The sequence below is a fragment of the Aedes albopictus genome, chromosome 1 (genome assembly GCF_035046485.1).
Source record: "Aedes albopictus strain Foshan chromosome 1, AalbF5, whole genome shotgun sequence".
In the NCBI taxonomy this organism is placed as follows: Eukaryota; Metazoa; Arthropoda; class Insecta; order Diptera; family Culicidae; genus Aedes; species Aedes albopictus.
The window spans coordinates 233,643,724-233,663,878 of record NC_085136.1 but is presented as its reverse complement, the minus strand read 5'-3'; the positions used below and the strand labels follow the sequence as shown (position 1 = coordinate 233,663,878).

The window sequence follows — 20,155 nt, the reverse complement described above, 5'->3', positions numbered from 1 at the left end:
AAATGTGACCAATACCAATGATTGTGGTGGGCCCCACGTGCCCACGCAACCGTGGTGTCCGGCGTGGAAACAGGAGATGGCAATAAACACGATTATGATCGATAAAGGAATCCCGCCCATCAAGGCTAGGGCCCTTTATAAGCGAGAACACAAGAAGTCGTATATCAACAAGTCCCGGTTGACGCGAAAGTTCGTCGTGCAGAGATGAACCTGGACCATCCCAGAAACGGGCCGCGAAACCCGCTCCGAAGTCACAAAACAACGAAGGCGAAAGCGAGGATAACCGTCCGGCCGCTACTCCACCGGCCAAGAAGGCAAAGCAGAAGATTCGCCGTAAGTCCACCAAATACTAATGGTAGAACAGTATAGAGAATGAATGAATAAATGAATCAGCAATCAACACACCAAACACTTGAACAAATTATTACAACATATCCGAACTGATACTCCAACCAGACACGTGGTTCGGAGGGGAGGTTGATGGGCGTACCCCTGATGCATTGAAGTCAGTTGGACGAGCAATGTGATCAGGTGGGAAGGCCCAAAGGATCACAAGGGTGCATGCGCGAGGGGAAAATGGAATATTCATCCTCTCCTTTGATCTTCAACAGCCGCCCAAGGAGATCTCCGCTTATCAATGAAGGTCTCCACTTTCTATCCGCGCCCGATGATCTGTCGAAAGTGCTACATGTTCGGACACACGGCGAGCACATGCATCAACAATCCGGCGTGTCAAAGATGCGGCTAATACCATGAGCAGCAATATTTTAGCTCTAAATCAACGGCATAACCCCTGCCAGGGGGTGACATTGGGTCAAACATTGAAATTGGAACAAAACAGTTCATGTGAGAAAATATCGCTTGCAAATCAAAACTATACTTGCGCACAACACATCAGTATCTAATCACATTAAAATGAAATCACAGACAAGCAAACGTGAAAGTTCTACAACATTCATTGTAAACGATCAATGATCCAATACAATACATCCGCTATCCCTTATATATAATTCCAACTAACATTCTCAAAAGACGAGTTATGTTTCTTTTACATCTACCTAGTAACTGATTTGCGTGCATTTTTAAGTTTGCTTGAATCTAATAGTTATTTCCAAAACTTTACACCGTATTGCTATGCATAAAATAATGCGAATACTGTCAATGTTTTAATTCACATTTGTAGGGTTCTCGTTCTGATTGCAGTGCTTTTATATCGCCCAAAGTTATCCACAAAATAAATTATTTTTACCACAGCTCGAATAAATCAGTTCTTCATGCAAAACAGTATACAAACCAGGAAATACTCATATTACTTTTCAAAGCAACTGCAATTCATTACATGTTCGGTGTTCAGCTGTTTTTACTGGGCAAAACAACGATATTATACAGTACGCCTAGTCATAAAATTCACATCACTTCTTCTAACGCATTTGTAAAGCTCTGGATTTGAACATGAGCAAAGCACGTTTTATGGTTCTGATTACCGTAAAACCGGGGTATCATTGATCAGCGGGGTAACATTGATCGGCTAAACCGACCTCATGAAATGTTCAAACAAGCATTTTACATTGAATCCGTTTCTGCTATCGAATGGTATATCGTAATCTGCTATTATTCAGCTATCAAATGACATGTAATACGCGATAATTAAATTTCATAAACAATGAAATAAATCGATTTTTCCATAAGTGTGTTTCGTAACGCAATGAGATACATTGTCAAAAAATCATGCATGACATGAATACTAGATACAATATGAGGATCGAAATCACTGTGTTACTCCAATATGATATCCTAGAGTTGGATTTAATCACCGAAACTTTTATGAGTATACCATTTTTCAATAAAATATACGATTTATTACAAGTAGGCTATCAATTCAATCAAATTCCTTAAGCCATTGCCTACCTTTAGGCGTTATTCGCGGATTGGAGGATTTTAATCCAAAAATAATTCAAAAAGTACAAAACTTGTAAGAATTTGAACAACATATTCGAAATCAGCGACCCCGAATTTAGTAAGTAAGGGTATTTTCAACACAAACGAATATCGATCTCTGACATGATCAATGTTACCCCAAATCAACAAAATCAAAAATTAGATTAAAAAGCCTATTTAAACATGATTTAAAGTTTTATACTACTTTTTCGAGTAGCTTAACACAAACTCAGAGGGCCAGTACCTGTTTTAACAATATAAAACAGGTAACGTTTGCTTTAACAAAAGAATTATTCAAGAAAGGTCGAAAATTCTGATCAATGTTACCCCGGATTACGGTACTACAAAATTACGGAAGGAAGACAACCTCTGTGTTACAATAAAGGGTCAATAAATTCTTCAAACCTAGACTCCGTTTACTAATGAGTATATTACAATAGTGTAAGCAAGGTCAAACGGATTATCTGTAATTAAAGTAGACCACGATGAATACGGTTAATTTGCATTTCATTTTAAAAAAACATACTGCCATCAGAAGACGACGGAAGACGGTCTGTCTCGAAATGAAATCAGTGAGAGTAGAAGAAAACTTGTGCAACTCTGCATTAATCATCTTTGATATGACCAATTGCGAGAACACTGCTTGCTTGGGCCGATCAGCAATATAACTCAAAGTGTACATTATTGTTCCACAGCCTTGGAGACTCCCAAAAATAAACTAGTCCGCCGATACGGTGGCCTTATTGTTTTGGACATGACAGCGGTCGATGAATCAACAAATTCTTCAACACAAGATTCCGTTCACTAATATAGTGTTGAAGAATAATTCAAGCACTATTCAGAAGCGGAAACTGGAAATAACATCATCAAGGACTGGAGGAACGTCACAGTGAGGGTCAACCAAGCGTGTGCGGATCTGCGGCGCTCACGGAATGCGCTCACACCGTTCTTCCGTGCTATAACGGATGGTGGCCGGGAGAGCATGGATGCGCAGAGCAGCCGGGAGTGCTCGTCTAGCGACCCTGGACCAAGCCGGCGTTGGATGGACATCGCAAGACTCGGCGGTTTCGGTAGATCAGCGGGGAGGTCCGCACTTGAATTACTTAGAGACCACGTTGAATACGATTAATTTGGATGTCACCGAAAAGCCGGCAAATACACCTCTAACGGAAGACGTGTCGGAAAGAGGTCTCTCTCGAAATGAAATCAGTGAAAGTGCCCTGGCGAAAGATGACCATAATTTTTTCGACACCTTCCGAGGCTTCCAGAAGAAAACAAATCCGTTGACACTCTGGAGTAATCCTCGATATGGCTTAATGTGAGCACGTTGCTGGGACCGATCAGTAGTATTACAGCCAACCAAATAATGCGAAAAGTGAACATTATTTTCCCACACCCTCGGAGATACACTCCCAGAGGAAAACATGTCCGAAAACAATCTGGATTAATTGTTTTAGACATGACCAAAGATGAAGACGCTGACGGCTCGGACCCATCAACAGCATTACAAATTGAACCAAATTCATGGATTTTGGATGATTTTGCAAACCGCTGTTGAAAAATGTAACTTATTTTGGAGCCGGTCTGTGGAAGATGATTTTGATGATTGTTCATTATTTTCAATGAAACGCTTAAAAATAAATAATTTTGAATTTCATTCTTGTGTACAAGAAATGTAGAAAGAGCATGTTCGCATATGAGCAAGTTAAATAAATTTGAAGTTGATGCCCGTGTTAGGGAGATCGTTATTTTATTCGTCAGCTACTCCAGGACAAAATTATCAATTTAAAAACCCTACAAATGTAATGTAAAGAAACTACTGGAAGAGCAAAAGCACGAAATTTGTTGGTTCAGTGGCCTGACGTACACTCATAGCACAATTATGGGTCACTCAAGGAACAATCATTTCATAATATGAATCGTTTTTCACGCAAAATAACACTTTCATTATTTTTTATTGTATATTCTGTTCTTTGAAACTCCTTTTTATTGTTTTTAATAAAAATCTGCGTGTAAAATTCACTTTAGGCGGCGAAAATTACTAAAATGTTGGTGAATAATGAAAACCACAATAATGGGTCAAAATTGGCTGTGTAACAAATCTGGGTCAATTTGTTGCCTATTATGGCTCACTCAAGAGGAATCGACTCAACAATAATGTCTTGTCTATTTTTTCAATGAATGATCACTTATTCTCGATCGATCAACTAAAGTAGAATCTAAAACTGGTCTCAAACCTCTTAACGAAGCGTGTTTTCACGATTTGGAATCAAATTTTCAAAATTGGGACAAAATCTCCAACACAACCAACGATAAACGCCTAAAAGTATGCAATGCCCATGTACACAGAACTGTCAATATTATGCTGCACAAAAAGTGACCCATAATTGTGTGATTTTCGGTGTTCCTTGGCACAATAATGAGTCACTTAAATTTTGCCTGAAATAAGCTTTAATTAGCTGCAGTCACATGAATTTCTACATTTAGAACGTAAATTATACCATTGTTCTGGTGACGATACCATTTCGCACTTGAAAATCACTAAAGCTCGCTTTTAAAGAGCTTACGAAAGCAGCGCACGCACTTTCCGAAATTTACAACCGAGGCGTTACTTTGACAGATGGTTTTGCGCCGAAAAAGAAAATATTAAAAATATGAATGTTTTAACGTATAAGCTTGTGTGCGATACGCATACTGACAAAAAACAAATCAACTTGTGAACGAAAAATGATAATGGCTAACAAAAGCTTGCAAATAATTAGTAATTATCTATTAAAGTGGAAAGTGACTGACAATTGTGTGTGACCCATAATTGTGCAATGAGAGTACACTTGCACAATTCGAGGAGATGGAGCACAACATCCAGTTCAAGCTAGTACAGATCGCATCTCACTAGTCAGAATAGTCTGATAGTTTGCAAAAAAATCTGTTGTGAAGGGCAGACCGCGAAACTATTTGACTGTTGAGATGATAAGGTACCGATCACGTGACATAACCCAATGACAATCACTTATTTCGGTCCCTGCACAGTGAGAAAAGTCACCGACTTCGACAACGTTTCAACCAAATCTCAACCGCTGAGCATTCGGTAAAACTCCATAATTTGGATTAATTAAAAAGTGTTTATCGAAAAGTGGATAGTATTTTGCAACATTTGCATCCATTTAGACTCGGCCTAAATTCATTATTATAACAGTCGAATTTCACACACGACTTCGCAGCGCCTGTACGCCTGTAGCAGGGTTGCCATTATGCCAGATTTATCTGGCACTGCCAGATTTTTCGATGGCAGAAAGACAAAAAGACAAACCATCGATTTTGCCAGATTTTTTATATCGAGACAGATTTTACAACAACCAAATTAAATAGAGTACTGTGTTCCTTAAGCATCGATTTATATCAAATTTCAGATAACAGACAATAAGACGGAACACTTTGAACAAATTACATTCAAAATCATAGTCACGAAACCATAATCTAATGCAGTAGATGGCGAAAGAGAGCAAACGCCAAACAACAACAAGAAAAAAAAAACCGATGCTACTTGTGGCCATTCGACTTTGTACCGTATTTGGAATTCATCGTTGGAAATTCGAACGATGGAGAACTAGTAGAGTGTGACGTCTATTTCTGTGTATTAACTCTCGAGCAGTCGCGCCTTCAACCACCTTCACAAGCGTGTATTTTTCATGGTGCGTGTACTCAGTACACGACGCGACCGCTCCCGGGTCATTATTGTACCACTGACAGTGGTAGCTTTTTATTGTAAACTTCAATAGTCTTTCATTATTCCAAAATTTATTTAATAGTTGTTTTTGAGGGTATTCGTATCTATTTTTTATGAAAAATAGTGCTCCATCGTTTTTGAATTTTATTATTATTATTAATATCACTCTATTATGGGGAAATTCAGTTCGAGGCTGGTTCATCCCCGTACAAATTAATAAAGCTGAAGAAGTTCAAATTAACGAGGTTTTATTTGCCAGATTTTGCCAGATTTTTTACAACTAGTTTGCCAGATAATTTCAAAAATATAGTGGCAACCCTGGCCTGTAGGCAAGTTCGCTTGTGTTCATTACAGTGTCGTCACTGCCCAACAGCCAAACGAAATAAGTTTGATTTGTGTGAAATGTAGCTGGAAAATGATAATTCAATGGATTCTCAAATTAACATTAATGAGAACCTCAATATGTCAATATGATAAATATAACTTGCGTTGACCATCCGGTGTAGAAAAAAGTCACATTTTGTTGAATTTCCATTAAGTCAAAGTGACGTGAATTATATGGTTAGGCGTGCTGAACAGTATCGTTGTTTTAAAATGCCCGTAACCGATAACCATAAGATGCGCTTAACCACCCATTCGGAATATAATTCGAACAGAAGGCGGTATTGTTGAACCGTCTGCATTATGGTTCGTGTATGGTGTTGATTCATTGGGGTTGAGCAGTTCTTTTGAGAAGAAATATCAATTTTCTTGGTTTTGTATTTTATTTTGCATGAAGAACTTATTTATTCGAGCAGTAGTACAAATAATTGAGCTGCTTCCTTCGCCGCCACCGCCTGCGGATGGTGAGGACTGTGACGACGTCTGGGACTCGGTGCCGGGTCTTGTGGGACTGGAAGTGGTGGCCGCACCCCGTTCCATGGGTTGATCCATCTTTTTCCAGTGTAAAAGAACAACAGGGTAGTCAGACCATGGTGAGTTCCGTATCACCCGTGTCTATCCCTGCGGATGACATGAGATTTGATGGATTGGATCTCACAAAAAGGAACGAAGGATGACGTTTCACATCGGAGTTGCGAGAGCAAAGGTGCAACGTAATTGTGCTAACGAAAGCAAGTGCTAGCTAATTCTCCATACCGTATTTCCAATTTACTTTCTTATTTGAGCCGATTAATCGCAAGGCAGTTAAACCAAAATGTATGAAAGTTATTTTTCCTGAAGTTGAGCAATTATTATTAATGAAAAATTTATAAATTTATAGATCCTAAGCCTTAATAGTACGGAGTGGGTAAACGTATGCATTTATTGATCATTGAGTGAATTTCTCTGTAAGTCATGCAAAATTGAATTGATTCCTATTATAAATAACTTATCTACTAAATTTGTTCAACCTAGATAAAACTCATGCAAATTCATGCATACTGATATTAGAAGTGTTTCGGGATAATATACTAAAGACACGAAATGTAAGTCTGAAACTATGTACACCTTGATGAAACTTAACCTAAAACAAATACAATTACAGCTTGAAGCTGCATTCGCTGCTGAAAAGACGTGGCCACTTAATACCCATCCGAAACAAACTTCAAGATTTCCGGTATACGACGATCGGTAGACGACCTGCAGAGTAAGCAGCCAAACTATCTGGATCGGCCGTGCAGTATACGGCAGTGGTAGAAGTACTGCGAAGTAAGCAGCTACCCGCAACGATGATGCAGCCCGCAAAGGTATGTGGAAAATGTTCGTCCGGCGGTTCGATTGGACAGATGCTCGGATGCGATATGTGCGACGTCTGGTTCCATGCTGGCTGCGTAGATGAGACGGATACGAACCTCAACCCGGACAGGACTTGGAAGTGCAGCCGTTGCGTGAAGGACGACGCTGGAGAGGTATCTAGCCATCACGCTAGCAAGTCGGTGAGGAGTTCGGCTAGTAGCAGAGCCCGACGGGAACTACTTCTACAACAGCTGGAGGAACAACGCGCCTTGAAGCTAAAACAACGCGCGGAGGAGGACGAGATAAGGAGAAAGCGTGCTGAGGAGGATGATGCGTTTCTTCAACAAAAATTGGAGCTTATGCTGGACGATGACAACGAAAGCAGGCGTAGTAAGCTTAGCAGTCGGGCTAGCAGGCAGAAGGTCGAAGGCTGGCTCAATGACGGCCGAGGCGGCCAAACAGTAGCGACCGGTCCGACAAGCGATATAGTCACCCCGAAGCAAGGAGAAGTACATCAACCTGGCCTTATCACCTCAGTTGGAGCAGCGCACCTACCAGAGTGCGCACCCTCAACTTCTGGGATGCAGAGAGAGGTTCCAACATCGACGTCAACACCTCAGGCAGGTAAAACGCACAAACTAGTACTAGTAGAAGACCCTCGAAATGGTATGCCGCAACATGTAGGCCACCTTAACTATTTAGGCAACAGTAAGGGGTACTGCGGTGGTAACAGTATATTACCACCGTCAAGTTTAGTAGGACCGAACGTGGGAGGGCAGCCTTTCCCTTTGCATGCGTCGTGCCAAATTGCACCAGTTAGCGAACTTTCCGAAAATTGTATTGCGAAAACGACAAGTGCCGAGACAAAAGTTACCTTTTCAGGATACATTCCTCCATTTGTACCCAGTGTTCATCAAAATACATTCGGTGTGAATTATCAAGGTGTGGGAACTTGCCAGGGGCAATCAGTCAAGCCTCCAGTTTCGCGAAGTACAATCATTCCTCCGTTCGTGGGTGCCTCCGTAATAGCACCCGAAGTGTTTCCAAGTGTTACCGTGCAAAATGCGAATGTGCCAGTTCTACCATCGTCGACATCAGTTCCCAATATAGACGCCGAACAGCGAGCATCAGCAGTCAGCGCAGTGGAATCATTCGGTGGCGCAAGTGCAGCCGAGTTGCAGCCAAATCCGGCAGGCGTACAGCAGTTTGGAGGACCACAAGTGGGAATATCGTTTCAGCCCGTGCCTAGTAGCGCGCAGTTAGCAGCGAGGCAGGTGATGCCACGTGAGTTGCCCAACTTTTCTGGCGATCCGCAGGACTGGCCCTTGTTTTCAAGCTCCTTCTACAACTCTACGACAGCATGTGGGTTCACAGATGCGGAGAACCTAGCCAGGCTTCAACGATGCCTGAAAGGGCATGCGCTGGATTCAGTGAAGAGTCGTCTACTGATGCCGGAGTCTGTACCACATGTGATGGAAACATTGCGTAAACTGTATGGGCGACCAGAGGTGCTTATCCACACACTTCTACGAAGACTGCGCAGTGTACCACCACCGAGAACCGAGAATCTGCAGTCGGTCATCACGTTCGGGATGGCCGTTCGGAACTTGGTCGACCACATGTTCGTCGCGCAGCTGATGGACCATCTTCGTAATCCTATGCTACTTCACGAGTTAGTGGAAAAGCTCCCGTCGTCGATGAAAATGCAGTGGTCGTGGTATAAGCGATTACAAGCGGAAGTCAATCTTGCCACATTCGGGGAATTCATGACTGAAATGGTCAACACGGCCTCCGACGTGACTCTACCAACAACGGATGCCGCTGTTCACCAAGCTAGACCGAATCAGGCTGGGAAAGAGAACCAGAAACTATACGTGCACGCTGAGACACGAGGCGAACGAGGCGGCTTGAATTGCACACCAGGACCAGCCGGAACAAGGCGACCGTGCCACTACTGTTCAGATGAGGAGCACGAGGTAGTTACATGTCCACAGTTCAAGTCATTGGACGTATATGGTAGGTGGAAAGCAATGCGGTTGAAAGGTCTATGCAGAACGTGCCTGATCCCGCATCGAAAGTGGCCATGCCGTTCAGGAAGGGAGTGTGGAGTCGAAGGTTGCCGGATGCGTCATCATGAACTGTTGCATTCGCGGGACGCTATTGACTCATCGGCTGGGCAAGCGGGATCTGAAAGAAGATCGGGTCCAAGCGGAGCGAGTGTCATTCAGCAGAATCACCATTTAGCGTTGAACTTTTGCCTTTTCCGGTATTTGCCGGTAACCCTCGAGGGAAACGGAAAACAGGTGGAAACGTTCGCCTTCCTTGATGACGGTTGTCAAACAACGCTTATGGAAGCCGGACTGGCAGAAGACCTGGATATCGCCGGACCAGCTGAGTCCCTTTGGCTAGGATGGACGGGCAACATCTCTCGAGAGGAAAAGGGTTCGCAACGCCTATCAGTGAAGATATCTGGCGACGGGATGAAGAACCAGTACAAGTTGAGCAACGTACGTACGGTCCAGCGGCTTCAACTGCAAGGACAAACGTTCCACTACGAAGAGCTTATGAAGATGTACCCACACCTACGTGGACTTTCGCTACGCAGTTATGTCAACGCCGTGCCCAGAATCATCATCGGCATTGAACATGCACAGCTGCTGACTGCATTGAAAGTACGAGAGGGCAAGTCAAATGATCCAGTAGCAGTTAAGACTCGATTAGGCTGGTGCGTTTACGGCAAGCAGACGTCTGGAGGTAGTTCTGCCATTGAGCGAGTACATCTGCACACGGAGGAGCAACAAATTGGGAATCGTGAGCTCCATGATTTGATGAAGCAGTACTTCGCCATTGAGGAAGCTGCGGTGGCTACCCCTATCGAGTCGGCAGAAGACAGCCGAGCTCGTGCCATCTTACAGAAAACAACGCGCAGGATTGAAGGAGGGTTTGAAACTGGCCTGATCTGGAAGTACGACCATCCGGTTTTCCCGGATAGCTTTCCTCTAGCCCTGCGGAGACTGCAGTCGTTAGAAAAGCGTCTCGCAAAGGACCAAGAGCTGGGAGAAAAGGTGTCATCGCTGATTCGAGATTACGAAACAAAGGGATATGCACACAAAATCACACAGGAGGAGTTGGAATCCACCGATCCTAGCCGCGTGTGGTATCTTCCTCTGGGAGTAGTAAGGAACCCGAAGAAACCGGAGAAGGTCCGTCTAATCTGGGACGCTGCGGCGCGGGAACATCGACTGTCCTTCAACGATATGCTTCTCAAAGGACCAGATATGATGACATCGTTGGTCGCTGTTCTGTTAAGATTCAGGCAGAGATCGATCGCAATCTGTGGGGACATTCGTGAAATGTTTCATCAGGTCCGGATCATCCCTGAGGACAAGCAGTCACAAAGGTTTTTGTTCCGTTGTCACCCAGATGATCCACCGCAAATCTACGTAATGGACGTGGCGACGTTTGGTGCGTCATGCTCTCCTTGCTCGTCACAGTTCGTTAAGAACAAAAACGCACAAGAGTTCGCTTCGCAGTTTCCGAGGGCATCGGAGGCCATTATCAAGGCTCACTACGTGGACGACTACCTGGATAGCGTAGACACTGTCGAGGAAGCGGTTCAGCTAGTCAACGAGGTGAAGTACGTGCACGCGCTAGGAGGATTCGAAATAAGGAATTTTTCATCGAATTCGTCAGCTGTTCTTCAAAGTCTGGGTGAAACGGAGCGTTCACCGAAATCGCTGGATCTGGAAGGTTCAGTTTACGTCGAGCGAGTCCTGGGGATGGTGTGGAAGCCAGCTGAAGATTTGTTCTCCTTCGATGTAACGGTGAAAGATGACCTGAAGAACTTTTTGGAAGGAAATACGGTGCCGACGAAGCGACAAGTGCTGCGACTAGTTATGTCGCTGTTTGATCCTTGCGGATTCATTGCCCACTACATCGTGCATGGTAAAATCCTGATGCAGCATATTTGGAGATCGGGCACGGATTGGGACGATGGTATCTCGCTGGAGGTACAAGGAATGTGGAGAAACTGGATACTACTTCTGGAGCGGTTAGCAGAAGTTAAAGTCCCACGTTGTCTGTTTGGTGAAACCAGCAGTAAGGAACCCGCTACCATTCAGCTGCACGTTTTTGTAGATGCCAGTGAGCTAGCCTATGCGTGCTGTGCCTATTTAAGAATAGTGCAGGCAGGCGTTATCCGTTGCTGTCTCGTCGCAGCGAAAACAAAGGTTGCTCCCTTGAAGCCGCTGTCAATTCCACGCCTTGAGCTACAAGCTTGCGTAATCGGATGTCGCCTCATGGAAACTGTTTGCGTCACCTTAGATTTGACAATCGAAGGACGGTACTTGTGGACGGACTCCGCAACAGCACTCGCCTGGATAAAATCTGACAGCCGACGCTATCATCCATATGTAGCGTTCCGAGTAGGCGAAATACTGAATTCCTCCAGTGTAGATGAATGGTTCCACGTTCCATCGAAACAAAATGTAGCCGACGATGCCACGAAATGGGGAAGTGGTCCGAACTTCAGCCCAAACAATCGCTGGTTTGCCGGCGAGTCATTCCTATATGAACCAATGACCAAATGGCCGAAGCAGACCGGGTTACAGTGGAAAACAAATGAAGAATTACGTGCTGCGTTTCATCTTCATCAAGAGTTACCAGAATCAACTATTGACGTGAGCAAGTTCTCCAACTGGAGCCGTTTGCTGCGAGCAACTGCGTATGTTCAACGAGCGGCGCAAAACTTCCGTGGTCGGAAGATAGGAGGTGAGCTGACAAGTGATGAGCTGTTGCGAGCTGAAAACCTTTTATGGCGTCAAACACAGCAGCAAGCGTACCCGGATGAATACAGCGTGCTGAAGCATAATCTGGAACACCCGGAAAAAACACCGAAGTTGTTAGAGAAGAGTAGTTCATTGTTTCAGGAATCTCCTCTCATGGACAGCGCAGGAGTAATCAGAATGAACAGTAGAATTTCAACGGCTCCTTCCGCACCCTTCGCAACCAAATATCCAGTCATTCTCCCCAAGGACCACGCTTTAACACGTCTGCTAGTTGACAGCTACCACCGGCGTTTTCTGCACATGCATAACGAAACTGTCTTTAACGAAGTTCGCCAAAGATTCAGAATTCCGCAGTTACGTCCGGTCATCAAAAGGGTTGCCAGAGAATGCCAGCGCTGCCGAATCACAAAATCCGTACCACAAGCACCGATGATGAGTCCACTTCCAGCAGTCCGGCTTACTCCAAACGTCCGGGCGTTCAGTTACACTGGTGTGGATTACTTCGGCCCAATCATGGTGAAGCAGGGACGCAGTTTGGTGAAGCGCTGGGTGGCGCTGTTCACGTGCCTCACCATACGTGCGGTACACCTAGAGGTCGTTCACAGCTTGTCGATGAAATCCTGCGTTATGGCCATTCGACGCTTTGTTAGCCGTAGGGGCGCCCCGAAGCCTTTTACTCTGACAACGGGACGTGCTTTAAAGGTGCCAGCAATTTGCTTACAGATCAGCTGAAGGAAATTCATGAGGGTTGCGCGGTGACATTTACGAACGCCAGAACTACTTGGCATTTCAACCCGCCATCTGCACCACATATGGGCGGTTGTTGGGAGCGGATGGTTCGCTCCGTCAAGGTGGCAATGGCAGCCGTCGCAGACCACACGCATCATCCGAATGATGAGGTTTTGGAGACCGTTGTTTTAGAAGCTGAATCCATCGTCAATTCACGCCCACTGACCTACATCCCAGTTGACGACGCAAATCAGGAAGCCCTTACACCAAACCATTTCCTGCTCTACGGTAATCAAGGAGTCGTACAACCCAGGACAGCGTTTTCGGTGGAAGGAGCAACATTGCGGGACAGTTGGAAGCTGACCCAATACTTATCGGATCTGATTTGGAAGCGATGGGTGCGTGAGTATTTGCCTACGTTGACCAGGCGCACAAAGTGGTTCCAGCCTACGAAACCATTGGAACCTGGAGATGTAGTGTTTGTGGTCGACGAGAATAAGCGAAACGGATGGCTGCGAGGACGAATAGTTAAGGTGTTCCAAGGAAAGGATGGACAAGTTCGGAGAGCTGTTGTGCAGACCAATGACGGGATCTTGTCGAGGCCGGCTATCAAGTTAGCGCTGTTAGATGTCCGTCCAAACCGGCAGCAGCCTGGTGACAGGAGTTCCCCGGAACTACACGGGAGGGGGAATGTAAAAGAACAACAGGGTAGTCAGACCATGGTGAGTTCCGTATCACCCGTGTCTATCCCTGCGGATGACATGAGATTTGATGGATTGGATCTCACAAAAAGGAACGAAGGATGACGTTTCACATCGGAGTTGCGAGAGCAAAGGTGCAACGTAATTGTGCTAACGAAAGCAAGTGCTAGCTAATTCTCCATACCGTATTTCCAATTTACTTTCTTATTTGAGCCGATTAATCGCAAGGCAGTTAAACCAAAATGTATGAAAGTTATTTTTCCTGAAGTTGAGCAATTATTATTAATGAAAAATTTATAAATTTATAGATCCTAAGCCTTAATAGTACGGAGTGGGTAAACGTATGCATTTATTGATCATTGAGTGAATTTCTCTGTAAGTCATGCAAAATTGAATTGATTCCTATTATAAATAACTTATCTACTAAATTTGTTCAACCTAGATAAAACTCATGCAAATTCATGCATACTGATATTAGAAGTGTTTCGGGATAATATACTAAAGACACGAAATGTAAGTCTGAAACTATGTACACCTTGATGAAACTTAACCTAAAACAAATACAATTACAGCTTGAAGCTGCATTCGCTGCTGAAAAGACGTGGCCACTTAATACCCATCCGAAACATCCAGCGATACCGATCGTACACGTTGTTCGGACGCATACGGTAACGTAGGTTCGGAGTGTTCGGGAGATCTGGTCCTCACGGGAGATTCTTCTTTAAATGGGACGACACAAACACGCAATTTCAAACGATTCGCGACAGCTCGGAGTGAGACGGATCACCGGGAGATTCAGACGCGCGAAGTTTCACAGCACATTATCACAACGTTGACGACGATTACCGTCGGAATTTGAGGGAATTTTTGGTTTTAATCGGTTCGTACTTCGGAGGAGATATAATCTAGGGGATAACAATCACAACCTTACGTCAGCAGCGGATAGCGGCCGTAGATTTGTTTATCTACGCTTTCACGTGTTCGCCATGCGCGATTTATCCCTTCAGTTTAGTCGGTTTAAGTCGTTGAATGTGTCTAGAAAGGAAGGAACAAGAACAATGACATGATAATCAATTAGAAGAGTTAAAATTAGAAACTTTATCTGATGGTGGTGGATGAATTTCAAATGAGAGTACAGGAATATCATGAATTAAAAACTTTACATCAGACCTCCATGGCATTTTTCCATGGATTTGCTCAAGGAGTTTCTCCAAAAATTTCTCCAGGAATTCTTCCAGAACTTTCTCCGAGAATTCTGTCAGGAATTCCTCCTGGTTTCTTTAAGTCCCAGGGGTTGCTTCAGGAAGTCCCAAGGGATTTTGTACACGAGTTCCTCCAGAGATTTCATCAGAATTTCCTCCAGAGATTTCTTCAGGAATACCTCCAGGGATTTTATCAGAAAATCCTCCAGAAATTTATATAAACAGTCCACCAGGAAGTCTTGCAGGGATTTCATCATAAATTTCTCCAGGGATTTCTTCAGTAATTCCTCCAGGAGTTTTCTTCGGGAATTCCTCCAGGAAGAAAATAAACTCCTCCAGGGATTTCTTCAGGAATTCCTCCAACAATTTCATCATGAATTGATCCAGGGATTTCTTCAGGAAGTCCTCCAGGAATTATGTCAAGAATTCCTCCATGGATTTCTTCAGGAAGTCCTCCAGCAATTTCTCCTGAAATTCCTTCAGGGATTTCTTTCGGAATTCCACTAAGGACTTCTACTGTCAGTTATCCAGTTAATACTACAGGAATTCCTCCAGAGATTTCTTCAGGAATTCCTTCAGGGATTTCTTCACTGCCAGTTTACGCATAGTTGTCCCATGTTGAAAAACTTGAAACTGAGAAAATCGCGATTGAAGTTTCAAACAGGTTTTTCTTGTTTTTTGGCCAAATGATGCAACAAATTGAGGGCTGCAAAACGGTGAGTCGATAAGGAGACATAGCTCTGGTCCTCACAAGTTCCTACTTCATGCTTCCACGGGTCAAGCGATGACAAAAACCGCCGCCAGCTAAGAGTTGTGTGCTTAGCTGGTAGTGCAGCCTGGGCACTGTTGTCCTTCTGACTTCAGCTAGATTGAGGAGGTACCGTAATCCGGGGTATCATTGATCAGCGGGGTAACATTGATCGGCTTGACCCACCTCAGGAAATGTTCAAACAAGCATTTTACATTGAATCAGTTTCTGCCATCGAATGGTATATCGTAATCTGCTATCATTCAGCTATTAAATGACATGCAATTCATGAATATTTAATTTTATAAACATTGAAATAAATCGATTTTTCCATAACTGTGTTTCGTAACGCAATGAGATACATTTCAAACATTCATGCTTGGCGTGAATACTAGATACAATATGAGGTTTGAAATCACTGTATTACTTCAATATGATGTCCTAGAGTTGCATTTATTAAACGAAACTTTTCTGAAAATGCTCTTTTTCAGTAAAATATACGATTTATTAAAAGTCAACTATCAATTCCTTAAGCCATTGCCTATTTTTAGCCGTTATTCGTGGTTTAGAGAATTTTAATCCTAAAATAACTTAAAAAGTACATAATTTGTAAGAATTTGGACAACATATTCGAAATCAGCGACCCCGAATTTAGTAAGTAAGGGTATTTTCAACACAAATGAACATTGATCACTGACATGATCAATGTTACCCCAAATCAACACAATCAAAAATTAGATTAAAAAAACCTATTTAAACATGTTTTAAAGTTTTACAATATTTTTTCGAGTAGCTTGACACATACTCAGAGGGCCAGTATTGTTTTAAAAATATAAAACATGTAACGTTTGCTTTAGCAAGAGAATTATTCAAGAAAGATCGAAAATTCTGACCAATGTTACCCCGGATTACGGTACGTTTATTTTGGGGGTGACTGGACCAGATAAAAGCAAAGCAATCAGTACGAGAACCCTACAAATGTAAATTAAAACAACTGAGAGTATTCACAATATTTTATGCATAATACGGTGTAACGTTCTGGAAATTCATGCAAAATTATAAGTGGACGCATATCAGTTTCTAGGTAGATGATGAAGAAATCTTACTTTCGCCTTTTGAGAATGCTAGTCTAGTTATATTAAGGGATAACAGATGTATTGTATTGGATCATTGTATTAGATCACATTGAATTGTTTTGTTGAATTTTAGAGTTGGGTCCAATGTCACCCCCTAGAAGGGGTGAAATTAGGCCAAATTCAATTAAGCTATATCATTGTCAAAATGAAAGTTGAAGTAATTATACTCAGGTGTCTATCGAATTCAACATCGGTTTAGAGGTAAAATATTATTGTAACGATGTACAAAGGGATGGACTATGTAGTTTTGGCCCAATAACAGCCCCACTGACAGTACCGTAATCCGGGGTCAAATTGATCACTTTAAAACAACTTTTGCGGATAATATTATTATTATTATTATTAGCTTTATTAGGGAGATTTTCAGCCCGAGGCTGGTTCATCTCCAGCAGATAATATCAGTGGCAAATTTTGCCAAAAGAATTTCTGTATAACCTGTACCCAGTGGATCTCCATGGAATCATGTGACAGAATTTTGTTCAAAAAATTTAAAGTTTAAGTTAAATAACTCCAATAATCAAAAAAATGGAAATGCCACTTTGGGGCGAAATTGATCAGTAAACAGTTAGGTTGGAAAGGAAAATTTCATTCTCCGCTTAATTTTGCTCTTCTAAAACCGAATAACGCGTTTAAAATCTTACAACTAGTGTATTTAATACTTTCAATGTAAAATTAAATATTGAAATTTCCCCTTAAACGCCTAAAGGTAGGCAATTTCATTGGATAAGTGATAAGTGATAAGTGATTTCTATCACAATAAATGACTATTTCCTAGTATGGAATTACAATGTAGTACCCGAATGATCAATTTCACCCCGCTGATTAATTTGACCCCGGTTAACGGTACCTATGCTAGCATTCAATGGCTATAGTAAAGCCAGTATCCTTTCTATGTTGTCCTTTGTTTCGCATATAATCAATAGGTCATCCGCGTATGCGATAATGTATGGCATTTGTAGTTGCCCAATGTACTCCAGGATCATTTAACCGTGGACTTATCAGGCACCCTTGGTTGATGCCTCTGCCTTTAGACACTCTTGGCGTACGCTGTGACCATTGTAATGATGTTTCTTCCATTAGGCACGCTTCTACAATTCTATTTATAAGCGCGGAGGATACGCCTACCTCTTGTAGAATTGAGGATAGTTTTAAAACCTCGATTGTGTCAATTGTCAATAATATTGATTGCCTCCCTTTCCTCCATCGCTTGTCTAATATTCGCCTCAATACGAACATTTGATCAGCAGCTCTTTGGGATTCAGTGGAAAGCCATTTGATACGACAGCATTTTGGGGGAAGTTGATTCTTCAATCGGATCAGCAGGATGTTGGCATAAACCTTGTAGGCTACCATTGCATAGATGCACTTGTGGTATAATAGTGGATCAATGTTGCATCAGTAAACTTTGATCGTATCAATCCGGATTCCGGAACAAAGCCTTTTCGATCTTCACCGGTGCTTTGTGAACTGCACTATACCCAGGTGCGACCGTCCGCGCCCCCACACCTCGTACCGCGATAGAAACCCCTATGAGATTCATCACGTGAATCCCTACCTCTCAGCACCTTCCCAATGGGGCTCAAACTCCTCTCAAACCTTGCAACCGATGACGCTGTCCTGGATACGCCAAAAAAGCCTGTTGAAGACCGTAACGCTATTCGACACTTGAACCAAAAGTACTGCGTACAGATCGTCTGATTGTAACATTTAACGTATAACGAAATGACATCAATAGTGAAATACATAGGATACTCAAAATAACTGGGACAGGTAAAATTTTTACTTTTCAAAAAATGTTCAACTCGCTGTAACTTTTCGAAAAGGGCATCAAATATTCTCAAATTTTTACTGTAAGTTCATCAACTAGTTGTGTATCTGTGGTCAAAATTTGAAAAAGATCGGGCTATTCTACACGAAGTTATAAACGTTCTAGAAAAAGGTATAGTTATTCGATAGCCAACTTTGAGCTGTTATATCTCCGGATTCAATGAACCGAATGCAATGAAATTTTGATCATTTTCGACTTATATAATGAGCTATTAAAACATTTGACTAAACTTAAAATTCTTTACACGAAAGAAAATTATAGCGATAAGATATTTTTTCTAATATAACACCAATTTATCCAAAACTTCGTCATCGTTTCAAAATTCGAGATAGTAATTATAGTTCATTTAAATTCCCTCTAATTAACTTGAATATATTTATGTTTCAAAGCAAAGCAACCAAATAGCCGGCATTTAATTGAAAAAGTAATGGGATGAATATGAAAAATTGATAAATTCACTAAAAAAACATGGAATAAATAAAATCGCTATAGCTTTTTTTCTTAATAATAATTTCAAATTAAGTCAACTGTTCTTCAAAGTTCATTATATTAGTCATAAATGAACAAAATTACATTACATTTGGTTCATTGAATCCGGAGATATAACAGCTCAAAGTTGGCTATTGGATAATTATACCATTTTCTAGAATCTTTATAACTTCGTGTAGAATGGCCCGATCATTTCCAAATTTGAACCACTGATGCACAACTAGTTGATGAACTTACAGTAAAAATTTGAGAATATTTGATGCCCTTTTCAAAAAGTTACAGCGAGTTGATCATTTTTTGAAAAGTGAAAATTTTACCTGTCCCAGTTATTTTGAGTATCCTCTGTATCATCTTTTCCAGGCATATTCCGGCGAGTAGGGCATCACCAGCAACATGGTCCCAGACGAATTCGTGAAAAATGTATAACAATACGACCTCTCGTAACACGGAATGCGTGGACAAACAGGATCAACAAGCGTATCCCAACACCACAAAGCCGTTCCGGACGTCAAAAAAGATCGAAAAAGCTATGATCCAAGATATCGACCTTGTTGATTTTGTTGATCATACTATATCCGTTCCTTCAACAAACGAGCTACAAAATCTTGGTTCGTTATCAACTTACGCAATTTTCCTTGATTCGAATATTCGTAATCGGTATGTAGAGAACATTGGATCCGTGAACTCTCCGCGTAAACTGGTCAGAAATCCCAGATAATGTATCGACCGACCATGTGATTAATTATTTGTCACAACATCGTTCTCCGTTCACCGGGGATCATTTTTTTAAAACCCGAAGCCCGGAGGCATATAAGGAATTCATGGATGGCTATTTGAGTGACGTTACAGGGCGGAAGCTGAAGGAATATTATGTGGTGTGTGGCAGGTGTGTTCTTCAGACTTATATCTAAACTATTAATAAAACTCAAAATCAAATTCAGGTAGCACATTCTATAAAAATGGATAAAGCTCTACTAAACCCCTGAATCATAATCCATGAGAACGGAACAATCGCATCAGCTCAATGTACGTATGTGATTGAATTAAGAAAAACCTGCTCACACGTAAGCACGGTGTTTGAAGCGCCACGAAGCCATTCTCAGGTTGTTTCGATTTATGTTTTTAGAAATGGAAAAGAAATATTTGTTGCAGAT

General features: G+C 42.2%; 2 protein-coding genes across 2 annotated transcripts; both read left to right on the top strand.

Moving 5' to 3' along the window:
• Window positions 1–7,374: 7,374 nt before the first annotated feature.
• LOC109426713 (uncharacterized) lies at window positions 7,375–12,900 on the top strand. Its single transcript, XM_062858828.1, has one exon. It carries the CDS (start codon window positions 7,375–7,377, stop codon window positions 12,898–12,900), a length of 5,526 nt encoding a protein of 1,841 aa, XP_062714812.1.
• Window positions 12,901–12,980: 80 nt separating this feature from the next.
• Window positions 12,981–14,275, top strand: LOC134291289 (uncharacterized). Its single transcript, XM_062858818.1, has 2 exons — window positions 12,981–13,619; window positions 14,171–14,275. The coding sequence occupies exons 1-2, from the start codon at window positions 12,981–12,983 to the stop codon at window positions 14,273–14,275; spliced, it is 744 nt and encodes a 247-aa protein (XP_062714802.1).
• Window positions 14,276–20,155: the final 5,880 nt, after the last annotated feature.

Coding starts and splice junctions, on each gene's coding strand:
- LOC134291289 (XM_062858818.1), top strand. CDS start 12,981: ATGGGCGGTTGTTGGGAGCGGATGGTTCGCTCCGTCAAGGTGGCAATG. Junction 13,620..14,170: donor AACAGGGTAGTCAGACCATG/GTGAGTTCCGTA, acceptor ATACAATTACAG/CTTGAAGCTGCATTCGCTGC.
- LOC109426713 (XM_062858828.1), top strand. CDS start 7,375: ATGATGCAGCCCGCAAAGGTATGTGGAAAATGTTCGTCCGGCGGTTCG.